Source organism: Haplochromis burtoni, unplaced genomic scaffold (genome assembly GCF_018398535.1).
Source record: "Haplochromis burtoni strain Fernald_Lab_line unplaced genomic scaffold, NCSU_Asbu1 Contig_219, whole genome shotgun sequence".
Lineage (NCBI taxonomy): Eukaryota > Metazoa > Chordata > Actinopteri > Cichliformes > Cichlidae > Haplochromis > Haplochromis burtoni.
Genome location: NW_024582580.1, coordinates 650,191 through 668,149, shown reverse-complemented (window position 1 = coordinate 668,149; position 17,959 = coordinate 650,191). Strand labels below are relative to the sequence as shown.

The 17,959-nt window shown below is 41.0% G+C and overlaps 1 protein-coding gene and 1 long non-coding RNA gene across 4 annotated transcripts in view; both read right to left on the bottom strand.

Annotated features, from left to right (window-relative positions):
• myo9b (myosin IXb) overlaps nucleotides 1-4,601 on the bottom strand; it is a 30,948-nt gene extending 26,347 nt beyond the window's left edge. For 2 of the 3 annotated variants that reach the window (XM_005936649.2, XM_014338201.2), the window contains exons 1-2: nucleotides 4,039-4,601; nucleotides 3,013-3,853 (exon numbers count right to left, since the gene is read on the bottom strand). In XM_005936649.2, coding sequence (XP_005936711.1) covers nucleotides 3,013-3,792 — 780 coding nt within the window. In that variant the 5' untranslated portion in view covers nucleotides 3,793-3,853; nucleotides 4,039-4,601. The remainder of the gene's footprint in view (nucleotides 1-3,012; nucleotides 3,854-4,038) is intronic. The other variant, XM_005936650.2, reaches the window with a different exon arrangement.
• Nucleotides 4,602-7,713: 3,112 nt separating this feature from the next.
• Nucleotides 7,714-9,615, bottom strand: LOC121815452. Its single transcript, XR_006055118.1, has 3 exons — nucleotides 9,483-9,615; nucleotides 9,021-9,118; nucleotides 7,714-7,766 (listed from the first exon to the last, which is right to left on the bottom strand). It is a non-coding gene; the product is annotated as an uncharacterized LOC121815452 (long non-coding RNA).
• Between the last annotated feature and the right edge of the window lie 8,344 nt (nucleotides 9,616-17,959).

Sequence of the window (17,959 nt, the reverse complement as noted above, 5' to 3'; positions counted from 1 at the left end):
CTTTTTGGGAACAGAGCACAACACACTATAAAAGGAGGTAAAGCTCAGCTAACAGGAAAAATATTTATGCTGCAACCTGTTGGAAGGAGAAACTCGCTCAACTTGTTTAGAGCGAAGAAGAATCCATATTTAGCAACTGTCCAGTGAAAAGCTGGTCCTTTGGGATTGTGTTTGCATGTGGGTGTGTGAATGTATGTGTGCGTGCATAATCGGAAACAAAGTGGGATGATATCCTTTGTATGAGGTTAGTTGCTGTACCAACAGAGAGATAAAGCCTGTACATAAACTCAAACAGAGCATTCTTACACATTTTGGTAGCTGGGAGAGATTTAAGCGAATCTCTGTCACCAAGTCAGTGAACTCCTCTCAGTCCTTGAGCAAATACAACACACACTTAGATACGTTTAAAAGAGGAAAAGCATCTGGCCTAGTTTCATGTCTGCTCTCTGTCATGCACTGTGCAATTGTGCAACAGGCAAATGAAACAGAAAGCAAGTGGGAAATGTGTCGTTACTCATTTACACGGACACTGTAGCATGACGATGGTGTGATAGAAACAACACAGACTACAGTGAAACTACAGCGGTGGGTAAAAAAAACCAAAAAAAGAAGTGGGAATTCCCAGCCGGCAGACTTTGCTTTACATTCTGGTGCCTTCAGATTTTGGGAAATTGTTTGAGCTTCATGTAAATCCTGATGTGAGATGTCATGATGTCCTGATGTGAGACATGTTTGCAAAACAAATAGATCACAAACAAAAAAAGCAAAGCTCATTTGTTTCCCTATTCTAATGTGATGGTATTAATAGCTCTTCAGAGCTTTTCACTAGTAAATGATTACAGGAGCTTCCTTTAGAGCTGAATTTCTTTGTGGTTTTTCTTGATTAAGCTGAGGTTTCTGCTGCAGGAAGTTACTAGTCAGTGGTTTCACTATTTGGAACATTCTGCATTTCATTTGCATGTCTAAAAAGGGATAAGAAAACAAAAATCACCCTCATCTATCAGAAAACTCGTATCAGCACAAGTCAGACCTCAGCTTGAAGCAATCTTTCTGCTTTAGTCACGTCACTCACTGCAGCAGAATCAAATGATCAGCATTAGTCTGCTAGTGAGATGACATAATCACTCTGTAAAAACCAAAATTGTCAAACTTGCAGGCCTGCAAATGCTTGATTATGCTGCAAGCTGAGGTGAAACTTGAACAAATAGCACAAAAACTGACAAGTCGACATCTATTGGTGCCTGCGATAGTCTGCTAGCTACCAAACCAATCACAGAAGTTTTCAGTGAAGCACCCCTTTGTCCTCCAATTTCACTTTGCAACTGCCAGGAACCACTTCCCAACTGGTTACAAAATCAATCAAAATCATTGACGACCAATTATTTTAGTAGTCGACGCGTCGTTTGAAGCTTTGTAAGATCCGAAAGCAGTAGGATAAACGTCAAACAGACAACTGATTTAACAGAAGTGTGAGATGATCGAGAATTTACTCCAACGTCCTGTTACATTTTGGATAGCAAGGAGTAGCTGGCTGACTTTATTAAACTCAACCGAGACAATCCGCTAATTTCATTAAAAGTTTAATAAACGATCATCTTGTCTTTATTTTTAGTTAGCACATACCTTAAACTGTAAGCTAATGATAGTTATATAAGAGAAGATGCATGCTGGTGCAATAAGATGTATGTTTTACGCATTATCTGATTAGTTGACTAATCGCAAAAATGATGGGTGACTAGTCGACTATCAAAATAATCGTGTGTGGCAGCCCTACTCCACAGTGTAGCAGCTAACACATTTGGATAATATACAAGAAATCTTGGTTTGAGACCGGGAGAAAACACAAATCCCTGTATCGTGGACATGTTAGAAAGGGCACCCAGTGTGAAAATCTGTGCCAAATAACACTTGGTGAATCCGGGCATTTAGTTACACGTGAAACGGACTCCACACAGAGGAATCAGGAACCCCAGGTAAACCACGCTGAGCCACTCTCTTTGGTGACAGTGCTAACCACTACACCACCATCAATGGCAAAAATGCCATTGATCTGAAGGTTTTATGACTTTACAGTTTACAAACCACAGTGCAATGTAGTCTAATGAAAGTAGTGTCAAGCTGTATAGATTTAACCGTTTCCCCACATTTGTTAAGACATTCCATGCTGTTAATCCGTCTGATGTCTGGTGTATAGCTGCAGCTTTCTAAGGGCTTGGCCATGGCCCAGGTGGAGGTTTTGAATGTACTTTTTTTTGCACTTCTTTTATCTTTTTTATTTAGTGTATGTTACAGTGGTTTTACTGGTTTGCCCCACTGTACCGTCAGCTCAAGCAATGTGTGACCCATAAACTAAAACAAGTTTGACACACCTGCTCTAAAATTAACCAAAACTAATATGTTTCAACAAAACTTAAAATGTTATTTGGGGTTTGCAGTATGTGCTGGTGAAGAAAAAAAAGAGAGGGAGAGAAAGAGAGAAAATTGGGGTTACAGGTAGAAATACTGAAAATATGTTTTCAGTAAAAGAAAGAAAAAAAAAACCCCGGAGAGGTAGATGGGTGTGCTGCTATCTGCAAGATCTAAAATCTAAAGTGATAATTTCTCATACCAGGAAATCACCTCTCTTTTAAAGAAAAGGTTGAGTGTTTTGTCAAATGTCACAACGCAAGAACTGATTTTTTTCAATCGTGGGTTTAGCTCATTCAGTTTGCAGTGATATTTAACAGGTAATAGAGACGCTGTGAAAAATGTTTGTGACAGTTGGAATCAGTCGACTTGGTGAACTGTTTTGGTGACTCAGGAGGCAACAATGTGAATTCTTCAGTGTTTCTACACCTAAATGATAACAATCGAAGGTGATTTTTATCAGATGTTGTGCTATGTGAGAAGCTCTGGTATCTTGTTGCCTCTGCCTCTTTTGAGGGGGGGCAAACTCTGGACTGCTCCAACTTTTATTTTGAATTTTTTTTTTTACATCAGTGGTTTGAGCAGCATCACATAACAGTGACCTACCTCCAACACCGGCCCGGACCCGAGGATGGTCCTTTCCAGCCCGCTGGAGTACATGTTCTGGCTGAGTGAAGTCAAGCAATGAATGAGATAACTGCTGCTTTCAGTCTTCCCTGAGCCACTCTCACCAGTTATCACAATACACTGGTTAGCCTGCCTGTTCAGCATAGCGCGGAAGGTCACGTCGGCGATGGCAAAAATGTGAGGACTCAGTTTTCCCAGTGGCTGGTTCTCATACATTTTGACGTACATGGGGTTGTAGTAAACAGGCAGGAACTTATTGGGATTGATGGCGATGAGGATCTTGTTGGCGTAGGTGTAGATTTTGTGCTTGTAGAAGCGTTGGCGTAAAACCTCCAGAACATTCTCCTCAGTCAGTGTGGAGAGGCTGCAGAGGTCATCACACTCCCCTGTGCAGATCTCTGTTCTGCACCCTCCATTGTTGACCTGCTGCTGCTGCAGGATGAAGTAGTACCCTTTGCTCTGAGGGTGCCACTTCTGCACCTCTCTGGGCCACAGCAGGACTCGCTCCAAAGGGGAGTCCCCTGCCTCCAGCGGCCTCTCCTTTCCCCCGCTCTTCCTCACCTCCAGCAGGTCGTATGCCTGGTTGGGGTCCAGGTCCAGAGTAACCACAGCATTGTGGATGACCAACGCCACGGTGTCCCCAACACTGATCTGCAGGGGACAGTAGGCAGCTGTGTCATACGACACCCTGGGGTAAATCTGCACAACACGGGCCTCTTCATCATACTCTAGGGCCCCAGATCCATCTGTAGTGCTCATCCTGACAGTCAGAGACAGTCCTCAGCATAACTCACTGCTCCAAAACCTCAGCAGGGGTCCGCTGTGTAAGCACGCACACACTCACACACACACACACACACACACACACACACACACACACACAAAATCAGGAAAAGAAGGACAAACAGCAGTGTTTAAGTTCCCACTATTCCCATCTAAATTCCCAAGTAAACAGCCGCACAGGTAAACAGCACTAAAGAATTAAAATGCCAAAACGAGCCTCACCTTTTGAGCAAAACCTCTCATTTCATCTTTTAAAAGCAGAAAAGGCGCTGAGAGCCGCGGGAAGACGAAGATCTCTGCACCTCCGTTTGGCGCTAACCGACTCCTAACACACTACTTTTAAGAAGGAATAAATAAACAAACAAAAAAACTACCTTCACCTGAGTGTTAAAGTAAAAGCGAGCCAAGAAACTGTTAAGAGAGACTTTCAAATGAAGACAGAATAATTTCCCAGCAGGTCGGCGTCGTCCTTCCTCCTAGAAATCACAACTTCGTTCAGAAACTCAGGATTTACGTCTCCGCGTCGTCCTGGTCCGAAAGTTAGGTTAACGTTACTTCCTACATTTCTACACACACACACACACACACACACACGAACAGCAACACGCCCGTCGATGTTTTCGTACGTCACTGACCTGTAAAATATTTATCTTTGAATAACAGCAAAGAAACAAAAGCATCACCAAATAAAGAAAGAAAGAAAACCACAGAAGAAGTTACGTTAACAGACTGAATGAGAACTTTAATTGCCCCAATTTGTGTGCACAGGTGAGCGTGGGGTTTCAGCTCCACCTAGTGGAGAATTGGAGTATTACAACCAACTCACACCACTTTTTAAATGTATTTTTAAAACCAGTAACCAATCATATCTACTGTATTTACACTCCTTATTGTCTTTTACAGAATATTTCTGTTTTCACTTGGATTAGGAAATCACTAACACATTTCATTAATGCCGTCTGTACGTGTCTAGTCCTAAAATAATTTTAATATTCTTTTCACATTAAATAAAAAAACCCAAAAAACTTTTTACATTATGCCATCAACATACCTATCACTGCTCCTTATTTCCCTGCTCAGGCCCTTAAAAATCAAATTTCTTTTAAAAAAAACTTTCTGAAGCACATTTTTAATGTTTGAAAACACCAATAATAGAATTAGAATTAGATGAAAAGGACATAATTAAAGCTGCTGCTGCTAATGTTTGTGGGAGTCTGATCTAGCTAAAGAGAACTACTGATTGTGTAAATGGCTGCTGATGTCTGACATTAAGTTTGAGTCTCTATTTAAACTAGCTGACTAGGCTAGTTTAAATAGAGAGTATCTTTGTGGTACTCAGTCACTGATTAAATGAAGGATGTGTTAGGTGTCCCTTGAGAACTAATGCCGTAGTTTGGTAGTAAACCAAAGATTTTTTTTAGCCTTTTGAATCAGGCTATTTTACGCATAAGTTAGAAATAAAAACATATGCAGAAGTGGAAGAACGCACACCATGTACTAACAATAAAAGTCAAAGGAATAATGTCACAATATTTCATTAGAAGTAGTAACCTGTTAGAAAAAGCTAAACTTTATATGATACTTTATTTCATTTTACTGACTGAGCAGTGAGTAAGGAGTGTTTTTATTGTTTGTATATATAGTACTGTGAAAAAGTCTTGAGTGACCTCTCATTTCTTCATATTTTCCTGTGAAAATGAGAAATAAGTGCGCTGATTTATTGTAACATGAGCAAACATACATGGAAACACAGTGTATATAAGACAAAAACAGCTTTAGCTGCCACCAACAGGGTTTAGGCCACCCCAGAAATTGTTTTCTCTCCTCAAATGTGTCCATTTATTACAAAATACTGATGATTGCATCTGTGTGGGTCTTAAAGATATTTGAACAATTTCAGAAGTACTGTCTGAGAGCTTTCAGGCGAGTTTTCTTTCATCAACTCACCACAAAACACTGCATTATGTCACAAAAATGTAAAATTATGAATTAAGAAGTAGCAAGACTATATTTTTAAATCACCTTCTTTGTTTTTTTTCTTTTATACCGTATATAAAGTTGCTGTTTAGGATGGCAAAGATGTTGAAATCCATACATTAAAAAATGGTTGGTGGGTGCAAAAGGAGTTTCATATAAGATGATTTAAAATTACACGTCTTTTTTAAGGTCTGCTGAAGCCGTTTGTGTGCTTGTAAATAACCCTACAGTGCTTATAGTTCTCAATATGGAGGCTCAACGTGTAACAAGCAATAAAAAGCAACACGTGCATTATTATGCAAATCAATACAAACCTGAAGCAGCCTTTGTTTAATCATGAAGCCCACTGTGGAGGTTTGTACATTTGTACGAACAGTGTAATAATAAAGGGTGTGACATCCAAATGCATGCATAATAATGTCTGCACAAAGTTCTTGGGGGAAACATAAGATCTGACTTTTTACCGTTAAACACAAGTTAATGAATCACTACTTCAAATAAACTGGAGTACGTTTTCTGTCACCTGCTCAAACAGGCTCCAGTGTATTTGACTCCCCTGCTGTTATAACCACAGTTTCATTGAAAGAGAAAGCAAAGGGCGCGCCCCCACCTTTAAAAAAAAAAAAAAAATGCACCGTACACCCTCTTTAATGCTCTCTTGTTGTTCACAGTAGCACTGTGCTCACCTACAGTGAATTAATGAAAATCTATATGAAATTCCATTGCATTTTTGAGTAGGCTCTTCTCATTTTTGCACATCTCTGCAGATTTTTTTAATGCATGAGTCCACAGGCTGATGGCCCAAGGTGAAAAGCAATTGTTCACACGGCACCTCAACAACTGAGGACGTCCAGAATCGATAGCATGTCTTATGATGATCAGTTTTGCTTATGCTAACGCAGGGCCTGTCCATTCAGGTATATAATGACTGCAGAGGTGTTGGAGCCGGTGTATCCCAATTTGGTGAAGACGCTTGGAGACACCCTGACAGCTTATTATCGTGTGAGGAATGAAGAGAGGCGACGCAAAGTGTTACTCAGCACAAATCAGCTGCTGTTGGTAGCGACTCCCTGCAGAGGCAGCCAGATTTACCCACACAGGGAGACAAATTAGGACACACACACACACACACACACACACACACTGGATGGATGAATGAGGACACATAATCTCTCATTTCTCATCATTTCTCCTGAAATCATGCTGCCGAGTGTGGTGATAAACATGTTTGTGGTCATTTTTTGGCACGTTGTGATCGTTTCGAGGGGATATTGATGGCATCCTTGGTTATGCTGATGGTCATTAGGTGTCACTCTTGTTCCTGCTGGACTGAGCCAGTTCTGCAAAGACACACTGAATCCAGTTCAGTAGGCACATGAGTACACACCCCGGAAAATGATTCATTATTTCACTCCCCAAAGCACCAACTTTGACAAGATGTGGTTCTATTTTTAAGCTCTGCAAAAATAATAAAAAGAAAAGCGCAAATTTGACACACCAGTATTCTTGTGACTCAAATCATGAATAATAACCCCATCAGAAAGTGAGATGTAGTGCTGAAAATCCTCTGAGAACTAGGGCTGTGCAAATTCACACTGATTCAACCTGCTGTTATCTATCGTTGCCCATTTTCTTCTTCTTCAAACCCCCCCTTAAATCAGAAGAACCTAAACTACCTTCCAATTTGTCTGGAAATGCAAAGTCTTTTACAGCATTCCTCTTTGTTTTACGGTGCAGCCTCTTTTTGTTCATCCCATGCATCCGTTCTCTCCACTCGGCTCTCAGTTTGAGGAAAGCTTAGACTCTCAGGTATGCAGGAGTTCATTCTTTCATGTTGGACACTGAACTTAGCCACTGTGAACAATTTCCTTTTTTGTGTAATGCTCACTAATGAGCTAAGTTCTGCATCTTCAGAAAACTCAGCCCGGTGCGTGCCGCTTGCAGCAGGAAATCTGAGCTCGGTGAAGCTCATTCTGCAAGAAAAAGAACCTTTATACAACTTATTATAGTGTGGAGATTTTTTTTCTTTAATGGAGCTCACAGATTAATAGTGTCTGCTGCAGAAAACAATCAGCTGCTTTCATGCGGTGATTCATTCCAAATGAGAACTCCGGGCTTGCTATAAAAAAACCACATAATTCACTCATCAAAACAGGCTGTATCAGTCTAATCGGCCACAAACATGACATAAGATGAGGGGGTGGCCAAAGAGTTAGAGCACATTTTCACTTTCAAATACAATAAATGAGTAGCTCTTTTCATGACCTGCGTTTTTAATAACGCTTTCAATCCCTGAAGCGATGTAACAAAATACTCTTCTACACATAAAGGTATTTAGGCCTCGCTAAAGTAAGGCACAGATGACTAAAAGTAAATTGTGTTCATGATATGAAAAGTGCAAGTTATTTAATCGCTGTGCTCTCATAAGCTACAGTTTAACGTCACAGATTAAAAGCTTCATATAGTGAGTTATAGTGTCTAACACTTTCATACATACATATTTTTCCTGTGAAACACAGAAAATGTTAAAACCCAAAGCACTGAACTAAAGACTGCCTCAGTACTTGAGCATACTACTACTAATCAAATATCACCACAAAAGAAGAAAAGCTGGCCTCTCACATTCATGATCCAGCTTTGTGCAGGAAAAACGAAAAAGATTTACTGAAGAACATGTGAACATTCACGATGCCTTTGTGCCCCAGAATCTTCAAACCCAAATATCAGCTTTCTCTTATTTCTTACCTTATTCTTTCCCCTGGCGAGCGTGCTCTGTTTTCGTCGTGTGGACGCATATAGTTTGTCTGAGCCTCGGGACACGGGCTCAGTTTTCAGAATAAACTGTTAGTCCACTCGAACAGCGGTGTCATGACATCACCGCTCAGTGGAAAACAACTTACTCTCAGGTTTGTGTGGCCTCGCTCAGGAGCCTGCACACATCAGCTCTGATGCTCTACACTTTGCTCTTTTCTGCCAGTTAAAAAGTCCGAATGTGTTGCCTCTTAACTCCTCTCAGATTTACGAGTTCAGTCCTAGTAAATGCACAGAAAAAGTACAAAACCCCTCCCAAGCTAAGCTTTTCAAATTTATAAATTATTCCTATAATAACTTGTAGACTCGGCTCTCGAAATTAGTTGGATTTCACTCTCTCACAATGGCACAAATCTCATAAACACATCCCAATAGATGGTTTAGTTTCAAGGGTATCGGTGTCCAAGTGAAGTTACCTGAGCTCGATGGCCATTATGTCATTTTCACCCAGCTTTCGGAGAAGAAAAGGCAGCTGCAGCCTTTGTCATCCCACCACATCCTCCTCCTCCTCCACCTGGAGGAGAAAAAGTGTGATGATCCCTCTCAGAATCAAATAAGCAGGATAAAAATAAGTCTCCGCTATCAACTTCACACATAATCGTAATCAGGTTCTCTGGATTTCATCTACTCGGGGTAATGTTATCTCCAACAAAGGTTAGCCGAGCAATGCACTTGTTATTGTAGAAATGAGCAAAAGAGAAGGATGCAGTGGCACAGGCAAAAGAAAATAAAATAGTTGCAGCACCAAATTCTGCTAAAATACTCCCAGAATAAGAAAAAATGCACTTAGGATGATCATTCCATTGCACCTTGCATGCAAAGCAAAGCACCAACTGATCTCAAAAAAGCACCTGTTAAAGATGTGAATCCAAACTTACCTGTGTGCAGGGGGGGGTGGAAAGCAGAATGATGAGACAGAGCGAGGCCCTCTGTGTGTTCAAACCCTTCTCTGCTTTGTTGTTGCATGTTCTTAGCAAGACAGCGCTGCTATCTGCTCCTCAAGCTGTTCGGTGTGAGGTGTGGAGTGAATGAGGGGGGGGGAGCATGTGTGAAAAGAGAGAAGGCACAAAAGAGGAAGGGGAGGGAAGGGGAGAGGGCCGAGGGGAGGGAGGGGGAGAGGATGATGGGACAGGTGTGGAATTTACACACCCCGCCGGTAGCGCATACTATTGGCATACGTGCTTTAGTGTGATGAGTCACCCTTGTTATGGTGAAAGTGAGGGAAAATGTGGCTTTTTGAGTGAGCAGTCTGCAGGCCAATCTGCTGAGTTTTAAGCTGTCACGTTTTTTACATTTCAAGTGGCCCCGAAAACAACTCTGCAGCTTCTTTAATGAGCATTTTGCAACAGGCAGATTGTAGGAAAAGCACAGAAGACTGCTAGTTTTCATTTTGACATCGGTGGAGCACTTTGCACTGTGATTTCCCTTTTTTTGCCCCAAAAAGCATCGTTTATATAACCTCTACCTACTTGCTTACTTACTTATAAACATAACACCCTGAACCTATAGTCAAGGTACTCAAACATTTAATATCTACTGCTAGGGTAACACTTAAAACAATGTCAAGGTGATTCTGATTTCTGGCTGTTTTGTTACGGCTCCATGTAAAACTTCTTAGCTACAATGACATAAAAATGTAAAGTAAAATAGTGAAAAATCATTTACAGAAGTACCATATCTCAGGGTTTGGCGGAGGATTGTGAGGACTGGGGTTGAAGCAGGGATCAGAAATCATAAGTAGAGCCCTTGTTGTTTTTAACTTTAAAGTTCAGTATTTTAACATTTATTAAAGAGTGCAACGCTGATGTGAATTATAAAACTGATTAAGGTCGAATTGCAATAGGTAGTTATGTAGGCAGTGAATAAATTACCCAAATAGCTTATTCATTCTGTTTGTTTAATTATAATAAGGACTTACAGTAAATGTCTATATTTTTATTATATATATTGTATTATAAAATGTGAGCCCCAAAATTAGAAACTTTCAGTCTCTTTTATGCAGAATGTTATGTAATTAAAATAAATATGTATAAAAGACGAGTTAGCAAAGCACATTTAAACCACAGCTATAACCAATGTCCCCAACACAGATACCTGATTTACTCCTCATATGATAACCTTTACCCAAATGTACCTGAACAAAGGCATTGTTTGGCCTTGTACATCCCAGCAGAATATTAGTCCCACCTTCATTAGAAACACATATGCGTGGGACTGAGCTCCAGGTAGGAAAGTTAGAAAACACCGAGATATGGATTAACAAACGGCTGATTTTGGTTTGTTGACTAAAAATGGGAGAAATTATTGATTTTGCAACATGTGATTTTTCTTCCTCTTGCATCTGAATATGAATATCTTGCATCAGCATATCGATATTAAAACACGGAGGCACTCTAAACAGTTTGATTTACCAGAGTCGCCACTCCACGAGTGTTTGTGGGTGTTTATGAGACTGAAAGTTAACTAACTTGCAGCAAAGGAGAAGAAAGACACCAGGAGACACATTTACAGTATTTACACTGAATAATGACATCACAGTGCAGTGAGACAATGCATGCCTTCTCCAATGAGATGAATAAGTAACAAAATGAAAGTTTTGTTACTTATTCATCTGGAATTGTAAAACTCTAATCCTGTGTCACACGAGGACCCACAGTCATCAAACCTTCCTTGTACATTCCTGCCGTCACTCCATCAGGATCATCGTTTTGATTGGACAGCTGCAACCTGATATGTGGCGCTCCTCTACACGGCTGCTACATGTCACTGTCCCTCCGCAGCGAGGCTGAAAAAGCAGGGAGGCTGCTTTAAGTTGTTTTTCTCTGCTCGCCTTTTAAGAGCACTCTGCAGAGAGCTCCTCCCTGGCCCCTAATGCACCCGGTCCATTTAGCAAGGCAGAGCTGTGAAACCCAAGATCACAGGCATGGTCAAAAACAATTTCACCCTCTGATTGAGCCAATATCCACTTTACATTTTGAGGAGAAACAGGAATTTGATATGTGCTACTGTATGACTTCTTCATCTCACAATTTGCTGTGGCGAACATTTCAGAGTGCATGTTAAACTTGTGAAGCCCTTTTCGCCTGTAACAACCCTGAAAATGTGTAAATGTACCAGTTCTTAACAGCCTTGTAAGACCTTTTTATCTTCTAAAGACAGAAACTGTATTTGTATGAGGGAGAGAAAAAAGGGCATCATTCTCTGTGCCGCATCCAGCAGCAACTCTTCCATGATCTGCTCTGTCCGGTTTCTCAGAGGTCATTGTTTTGGAGCGAGAGTTGCCCCGAGCACAAAGAGATGAGGCGGCTCCTGTGTGAAACCAGATCCAGTCTGGAGTGATGGGCAGCGCATGGCGGGGAGTCCTGGACGCATTAGCCCAGGCTAATGGGCTAGCTGGCTCCGAGAGGCCTGACTGTCCATTATGTGCTGCTACGGCTAGAGGAGTTTAAAGGTAAATGGCTCTCTGACTGCTTTGATAGCCAGCAAGTCCCTGAAGTCTCATACCATTATGTGATGCTGATTTTTAAAAACCTGTCTAAAATTGTGCTGGACAACCAGTTTGTTTATTGGCATTTTATTGCACGGCAGATTTTTGCTTTTAAAAAAACATAAACTGATGATTTCTGTCTGGCTTTTCTCTCTTTCAATCACAGTAATGGATGTAGAGATGGCAATGTTGCCTGAAATATCTCAGCAATAAATACTGTGCAGTCATCCATGCTGCACCTATTGCACGTTTTTGATCCCCTCCACTATTCATCTAGCACCACCAGCAGGTCATTGTTTTCACTTCACCAGGTAAGGACATTTTAAAGGCCTGCTCAGTGGATTCATTCAATCCTGCTGAAGTGGTCGATCCTGTGTCATTTCTGTGATTTCAGCCTCTGTTTTGATAACTATTAGATGAAATTCTGTACTGCTATCAGCTGAAATTAATGACGACGTTTCTGCAAACAAGATGATATTACCGCCAGCCACAGCAGCACTGGTATTTAGTGGTATTTAGTGCAAAATACCACTAAATACCAGATGATCCGATTACTTTATTTGAACCTGTGAGTAGATGTGGTTTGCAGTAGGTGAGTCATCAGTCCTCACATCCACATTTTCGAAACATAAGCATATTGAAACACAATGAAGAAGAATAACGAGTTCACACAGCAGGACATCAACAGCTACACTTTATTCATTTGAGTGATGGCTGCTTGAACAAAGCTGTTTTGCTGCTGATGTGTTCTGCACCTTTGGACTACAAGCATCCGCCCAGAAGGACGAAACTGAAACTCACTATGCAAAGAAAAGAGCAAGTCATCGGGTAAAATCTGACCGGCCAATCGCTGTAATGGGAAGGCTGGGTTCAGCTGTGACTTGCAGGTGTCGGCATGGTAACGATGTTAAACATGGTAAACATACCAACGGTCGAGCTGTCCTTTTATAGTTTTGTGGTAATTTAGGCAAGAAATCTGAACGTTTGAGTCCCATAATGACAGGATCAGGTGGTTCTGATGCATCAAAGGTCATTTTGCAGACATATTTGAGGGTCCATCCATTTCAGGTTAACTGGTGATTTTAAATTGTTCATAGGTATGAAACTGAGCATGAACTGTTGTCTGTCTCTTTGACAGACTGACGTCTTCTATGCTGTACCCCGCAATATGAGCTGGGATGGGCCTGAGCCCCCCTTGTGATACTAAAATGATTAAGAAAATGATTTTAGCAGTACCTTTGGAAAAACAAAAAAGGCTTACAAAAAAGGTGTTTTTTTTCTCCTTTGTTTCATTTCTATAATTTCATAAATGCACAATTGTTATTGTGATGAAAATACAAAGTTGAAGCATTGAATGATCTTAAACAGCCAAGAACAGATGGGTCACAGTGGTAAAAATTCTAAATATTTATACAGATCACTAATGTTGACAGGCTTATCTGTACTTAACAGGCTGTGTCACCTTGATCAGATTGTTTGTGGCTCCATCAATATTGGTTTGGTTTAAAGAAAAGTCTCGTTAGATTGTAAAGGTTACTGTTACAGTCCCTACATTTATGGCTCAAGGGAACCTGACATATAAAATATATAAGTCATGTTATTTTCAGTAAGATTTTAATAATAAATTTATAGTTACCTACAAAGGAGAACCAGGCAAAACAATCAGAGGAAGAAGGCCTTGAGCTAAGTCTTGGAAAATGTACCTATCAGAAACAAAACTGGGGGAAAAAAGGCCTGCTGGTAACTCCCAACTCAATTCATACCTAATAATCTAATCTGTGAAACCAAAAGGAATATAAAGCTAGTGCTGATGGAGGTGAAGGAGGAGAAGAGAAGTGGCTGACTACCGCTCTCTGGGTTTATACTCGAGCAGTGAGCAGCTAAGAATAAATCAGAGCAGTGAGAAAGCAGGCCAACAAGGGCGACAGTAAGAACACAACAAGTTGACTGGACCAACACGCTCTGCCTCTTCCATCTTTAGGACATACTGGGTCACAGACCATAGTTTTCTATACCTAAGCACTTTGTCAAACACACACACACACACACACACACACACACACACACACACACACACACACACACACACACACACACACACACACACACACACACTCCAATGGATGAATCAAGGGCAAATTGGGGTTCAGTGTCTTGCCCCAAGATGACCAACTCTTTTTGAGTCACAGCCACCCCAAAGATGAGCTACAGGTGGGATATCCCACACCTACAAAACATTTTAGACCAACCTATTAGAGTTTTTCATCACCGTAAACCCCAAATTAGCGATTATGTATAGGAAGAATGGTGCTCCATCCTATCAGAGTCATAGAATAAATGCCAAAGTGCACCAACAAGTGCACCCCCCTAATTTATTGCTCATATCCACCTTGAAAGAAACAGCCATGAAAGTGAATGAAAGTGCAGCCTGTCATTTTCATTTGACCTGACATTAACAAAAATGTCTGGATAAATGAGAAAAGAACTTGAGATTGTTGATGTTATTTCACTAAAGTCAAATGGAGGACTCTGCTTTTGTCCTTGAGGTGACTTCGGGATTTTGGCAGAGCCCTGAAGGAATGCGTGTGGTAGTTAAAAAGGCCACAGGGGTTGAACAGCTCTTTATGCAGAGAGAAGTAGATTGATCTGCATGCTTTGCTGCATGTGTAGCCAACGGGAAATGTGGAGGGAGTGAGTAATGTAATAGAGCAGGAGAGAGAGACGGAGAGAGAGAGCGCACTTAGGCAGCAGCCAGGTTGTTGGATGCACTGCAGGTCTTTAGAGGATGTGCCATAGAGGGTGCTGTTGCATTAATCAGCTCTGGAGGTGATAAATGCCTGAATAAGAGCTTCAGCTGCCAAGAATGAGCATTAAAATGAAAGACAGAGACAGTTTGTGTTTTGTTGGCAGAAAAGGTTGTTTCACTCGGTGGGTGTATTCAGAAAAACATAAAGCAGATGAACATAATTTTACTGCGATCAAACCTATACTGTTTGGGGATGTAACAGGCATATAAAAGACATTTTTCTTCATCAAACAGGACTAAAAATGTTAAATCTTCAGGGGAAGAAATGGATTTGTTGCCGACTCACAGTCTGAAGGAAATTTATTCCTGAAAACAGATGACCTTGCAAAACTGTCAAGGATCATGAGTGCCACCTATTGATCATGATGAGAATGTATTTCAGAGGCATAAGAGATCATTTCAATCAATTTCATGCTTGCCGGGTTAAAAATTGGATGAAAATGTGACAAATTTCACATTATACAAGTGGGATCATTTACTTAGAAGCAGCTTAGGTGATATCCTTGACTTACTGCAGGATCAGCAGAGACCCAGTTGCCTTTAAGAGCAAAAGAACACCTGTGAAAACAACTTGACAGCTGACCTTTGACCCTCTCTGTGGTTACTGGGACTTAGTAACACTTGTGCATACCGAGCTGTCAGCTCAGCTGCAGAGCTGCTCTCTGTGGTCCACGTGGTATCACATGTGGTAATTATAGTGAGTAAATTTTAAGTTGAGCTCCTAAATAAGTGTTTCAGTTTTAAGCTAAAAAACAGAGTAATGGCCCAGAAATAGCGGCGTGAACTAACAGTGCATATTTCATTGGTTGAAGGAAAGTTGGAGCTGCTATGAACTCTGAATTCAGCTTCCTGTGAGTTTCACTGGATTCTCTGTAAGAGATATAAATATCTTCAGTCTGTTTTATAAACCTTTTTTGTTGCCTTGACATAAAGAGACGGTGAATTTTCATATCTGAGAAACTGGAACTTCTGCTGCTTCAAAAAAATATTAAAATTGTTAACAACATTCAATTTTCTGTCAATCAGCTTCCCATTGCCTCGTCACTTACAGTTATTGTCAAATACTTGAGCTCGGTTTAGCTCAAAGGCAGTTGACTAGTATGTGAAACTCTTCATGTTACTATTTCTCAGTCTTGCAGATGTTTGAGCACATTTAGGGAAATGACTAAGCACAGTTATCTACAGTCATGCTGAGCAGTCCCTACAGCCCTGAGTGAGTTGTTAAATGTTAAAGTTCATGACCGTACAATAAAAAAAAAAAAAAGACTGAACAAGTATGGCTTGTTTGAAAGGTGTGTCTGGAAAAAGCCTCTTCTCTCTGAAAAGACCATGGCTGCACAACTAAGGTTTGGAAATTTACACCTAAACAAAACTACAACTTTTGGAACAATATCCTTTGGACACCACAACATCAAAGTGGAGATCTTTAACCATATTGCACAGCACCATGTCTGGAGAAAACCAAACACAGCAAATGGGCGAAAACACCTCATACCAACTGCCAAGCATGGTGGTTTGGTTCTACAACCACAACCTGGGCATCCTGTAGTCACTGAGTTGACCATGAGCATCCCTTATCTACAACAGAATGAGTGAAAGGTGTTTCAAGTCAAAGTGCAGAACAAGCTGAAATGCAGCAACTCTTAATAAGCCGAATCAATCTTGTATAGAAGGGGGGGGGGGGCACAATTTATCCACAAAGCGAGAGACTGATGACATCATACAGAAAACAATTTATAAAAGAGTTAGTGCTACCTGGGCACCGGTTTAGCTCAGTGCTTTGAGCAGGTGACTACTTGCCACATGGCTGAGAGCGGCTGGCTCGGGTTCAAGCCTGACCCGCTGCCCTTTACCGCATGTCTTCTGTCCCCGCTTTCCTGTCCTTTCTTCACTGTATCTATCAAAGTTGAAAAAGGCCTCCCTCCAAAAAAGTTAATGCTACTTAAGGTGGCTCTACAGGCTATTGAACAGGGCGTACTTAGTTCTTACAATCTGAACAGTTCCTTGATGCATGTACAGTATATTTATGATCAAAATAGACACAGACAGCTGGAGACATGAAGTAAAGTAAAGTGTAAAGTGTGCGTGTTAGTCCCCATAGGGAAATAGTTCCTCTGCATTTAACCCATTCACCCAGTGAAGCAGTGGGCAGCCACCAATGCAGCGCCCGGGGAGCAGTGTGTAGGGACGGTACCTTGCTCAGGGGTACCTCAGAGTAGCCGTTCAGTGGAGTCGAACCCCGACCTTCCGATCATGGGGCCACCACTCTACCTACTGAGCATCCACCTCGACTACCTGCTCAGTAGGTGAAAGCCAAGTTGTCATTCCTATTACACTTTGAAGTCCACTTGCATGTGCAGTTGCTGCATTGTAATGTAAATTCTCTGTGGACGATTCCAAGCGGTCACAGAAGCAGGCATACATGCAGACATTCACACGGACCCTCGTGCTCATCGTGTAATGATGACATTTTCATCACTCGGACTCAAAATAGGATCAAGGCTTTACTCTGTCCAACAAGTTAGAGTTTTAGTCATTAAACACACAATAGTCCATCTATACTGATCAAAAATATAAAACAAATTTTTACATTTTTTTTCCTGTTCACTATATTGTACTGGGTTGTGTGACCACTGCAGGAAAAATAAAATTGCTTTTTTAAATGGAAAGAAAACAGAGACATGAGAAATGCCCTTTGAGCCCAGATCAAAACACTTTATCCACACAGAGCTACAGTGTCAAAGCAACTTGTTGTTTTGATAGCAGTAACCAATTTACAACTTTTTAAACACATGGATTAAAGGTTTTGTGCGAGTTACAACTTCTTGCAGGTTGAGAGCTGGTTTAGGAACTTGAAAAATGTTTGGAGAAATGTGCCAAAGTAGTGAAAAAACTATGAGAGAGAGCCAGGGGCCGTGTCCTGTACACCAGTCAGCTTAGCAAACAATTCAGGCAGGAAGAGGGTGGGGAGGAAAAATCAGCTGAAAAATTATACATGATAAAAAACAAAAACACAGACGGAAATATAAAAAAAGCTAGAAATGTTTACCTTTAAGGAATCT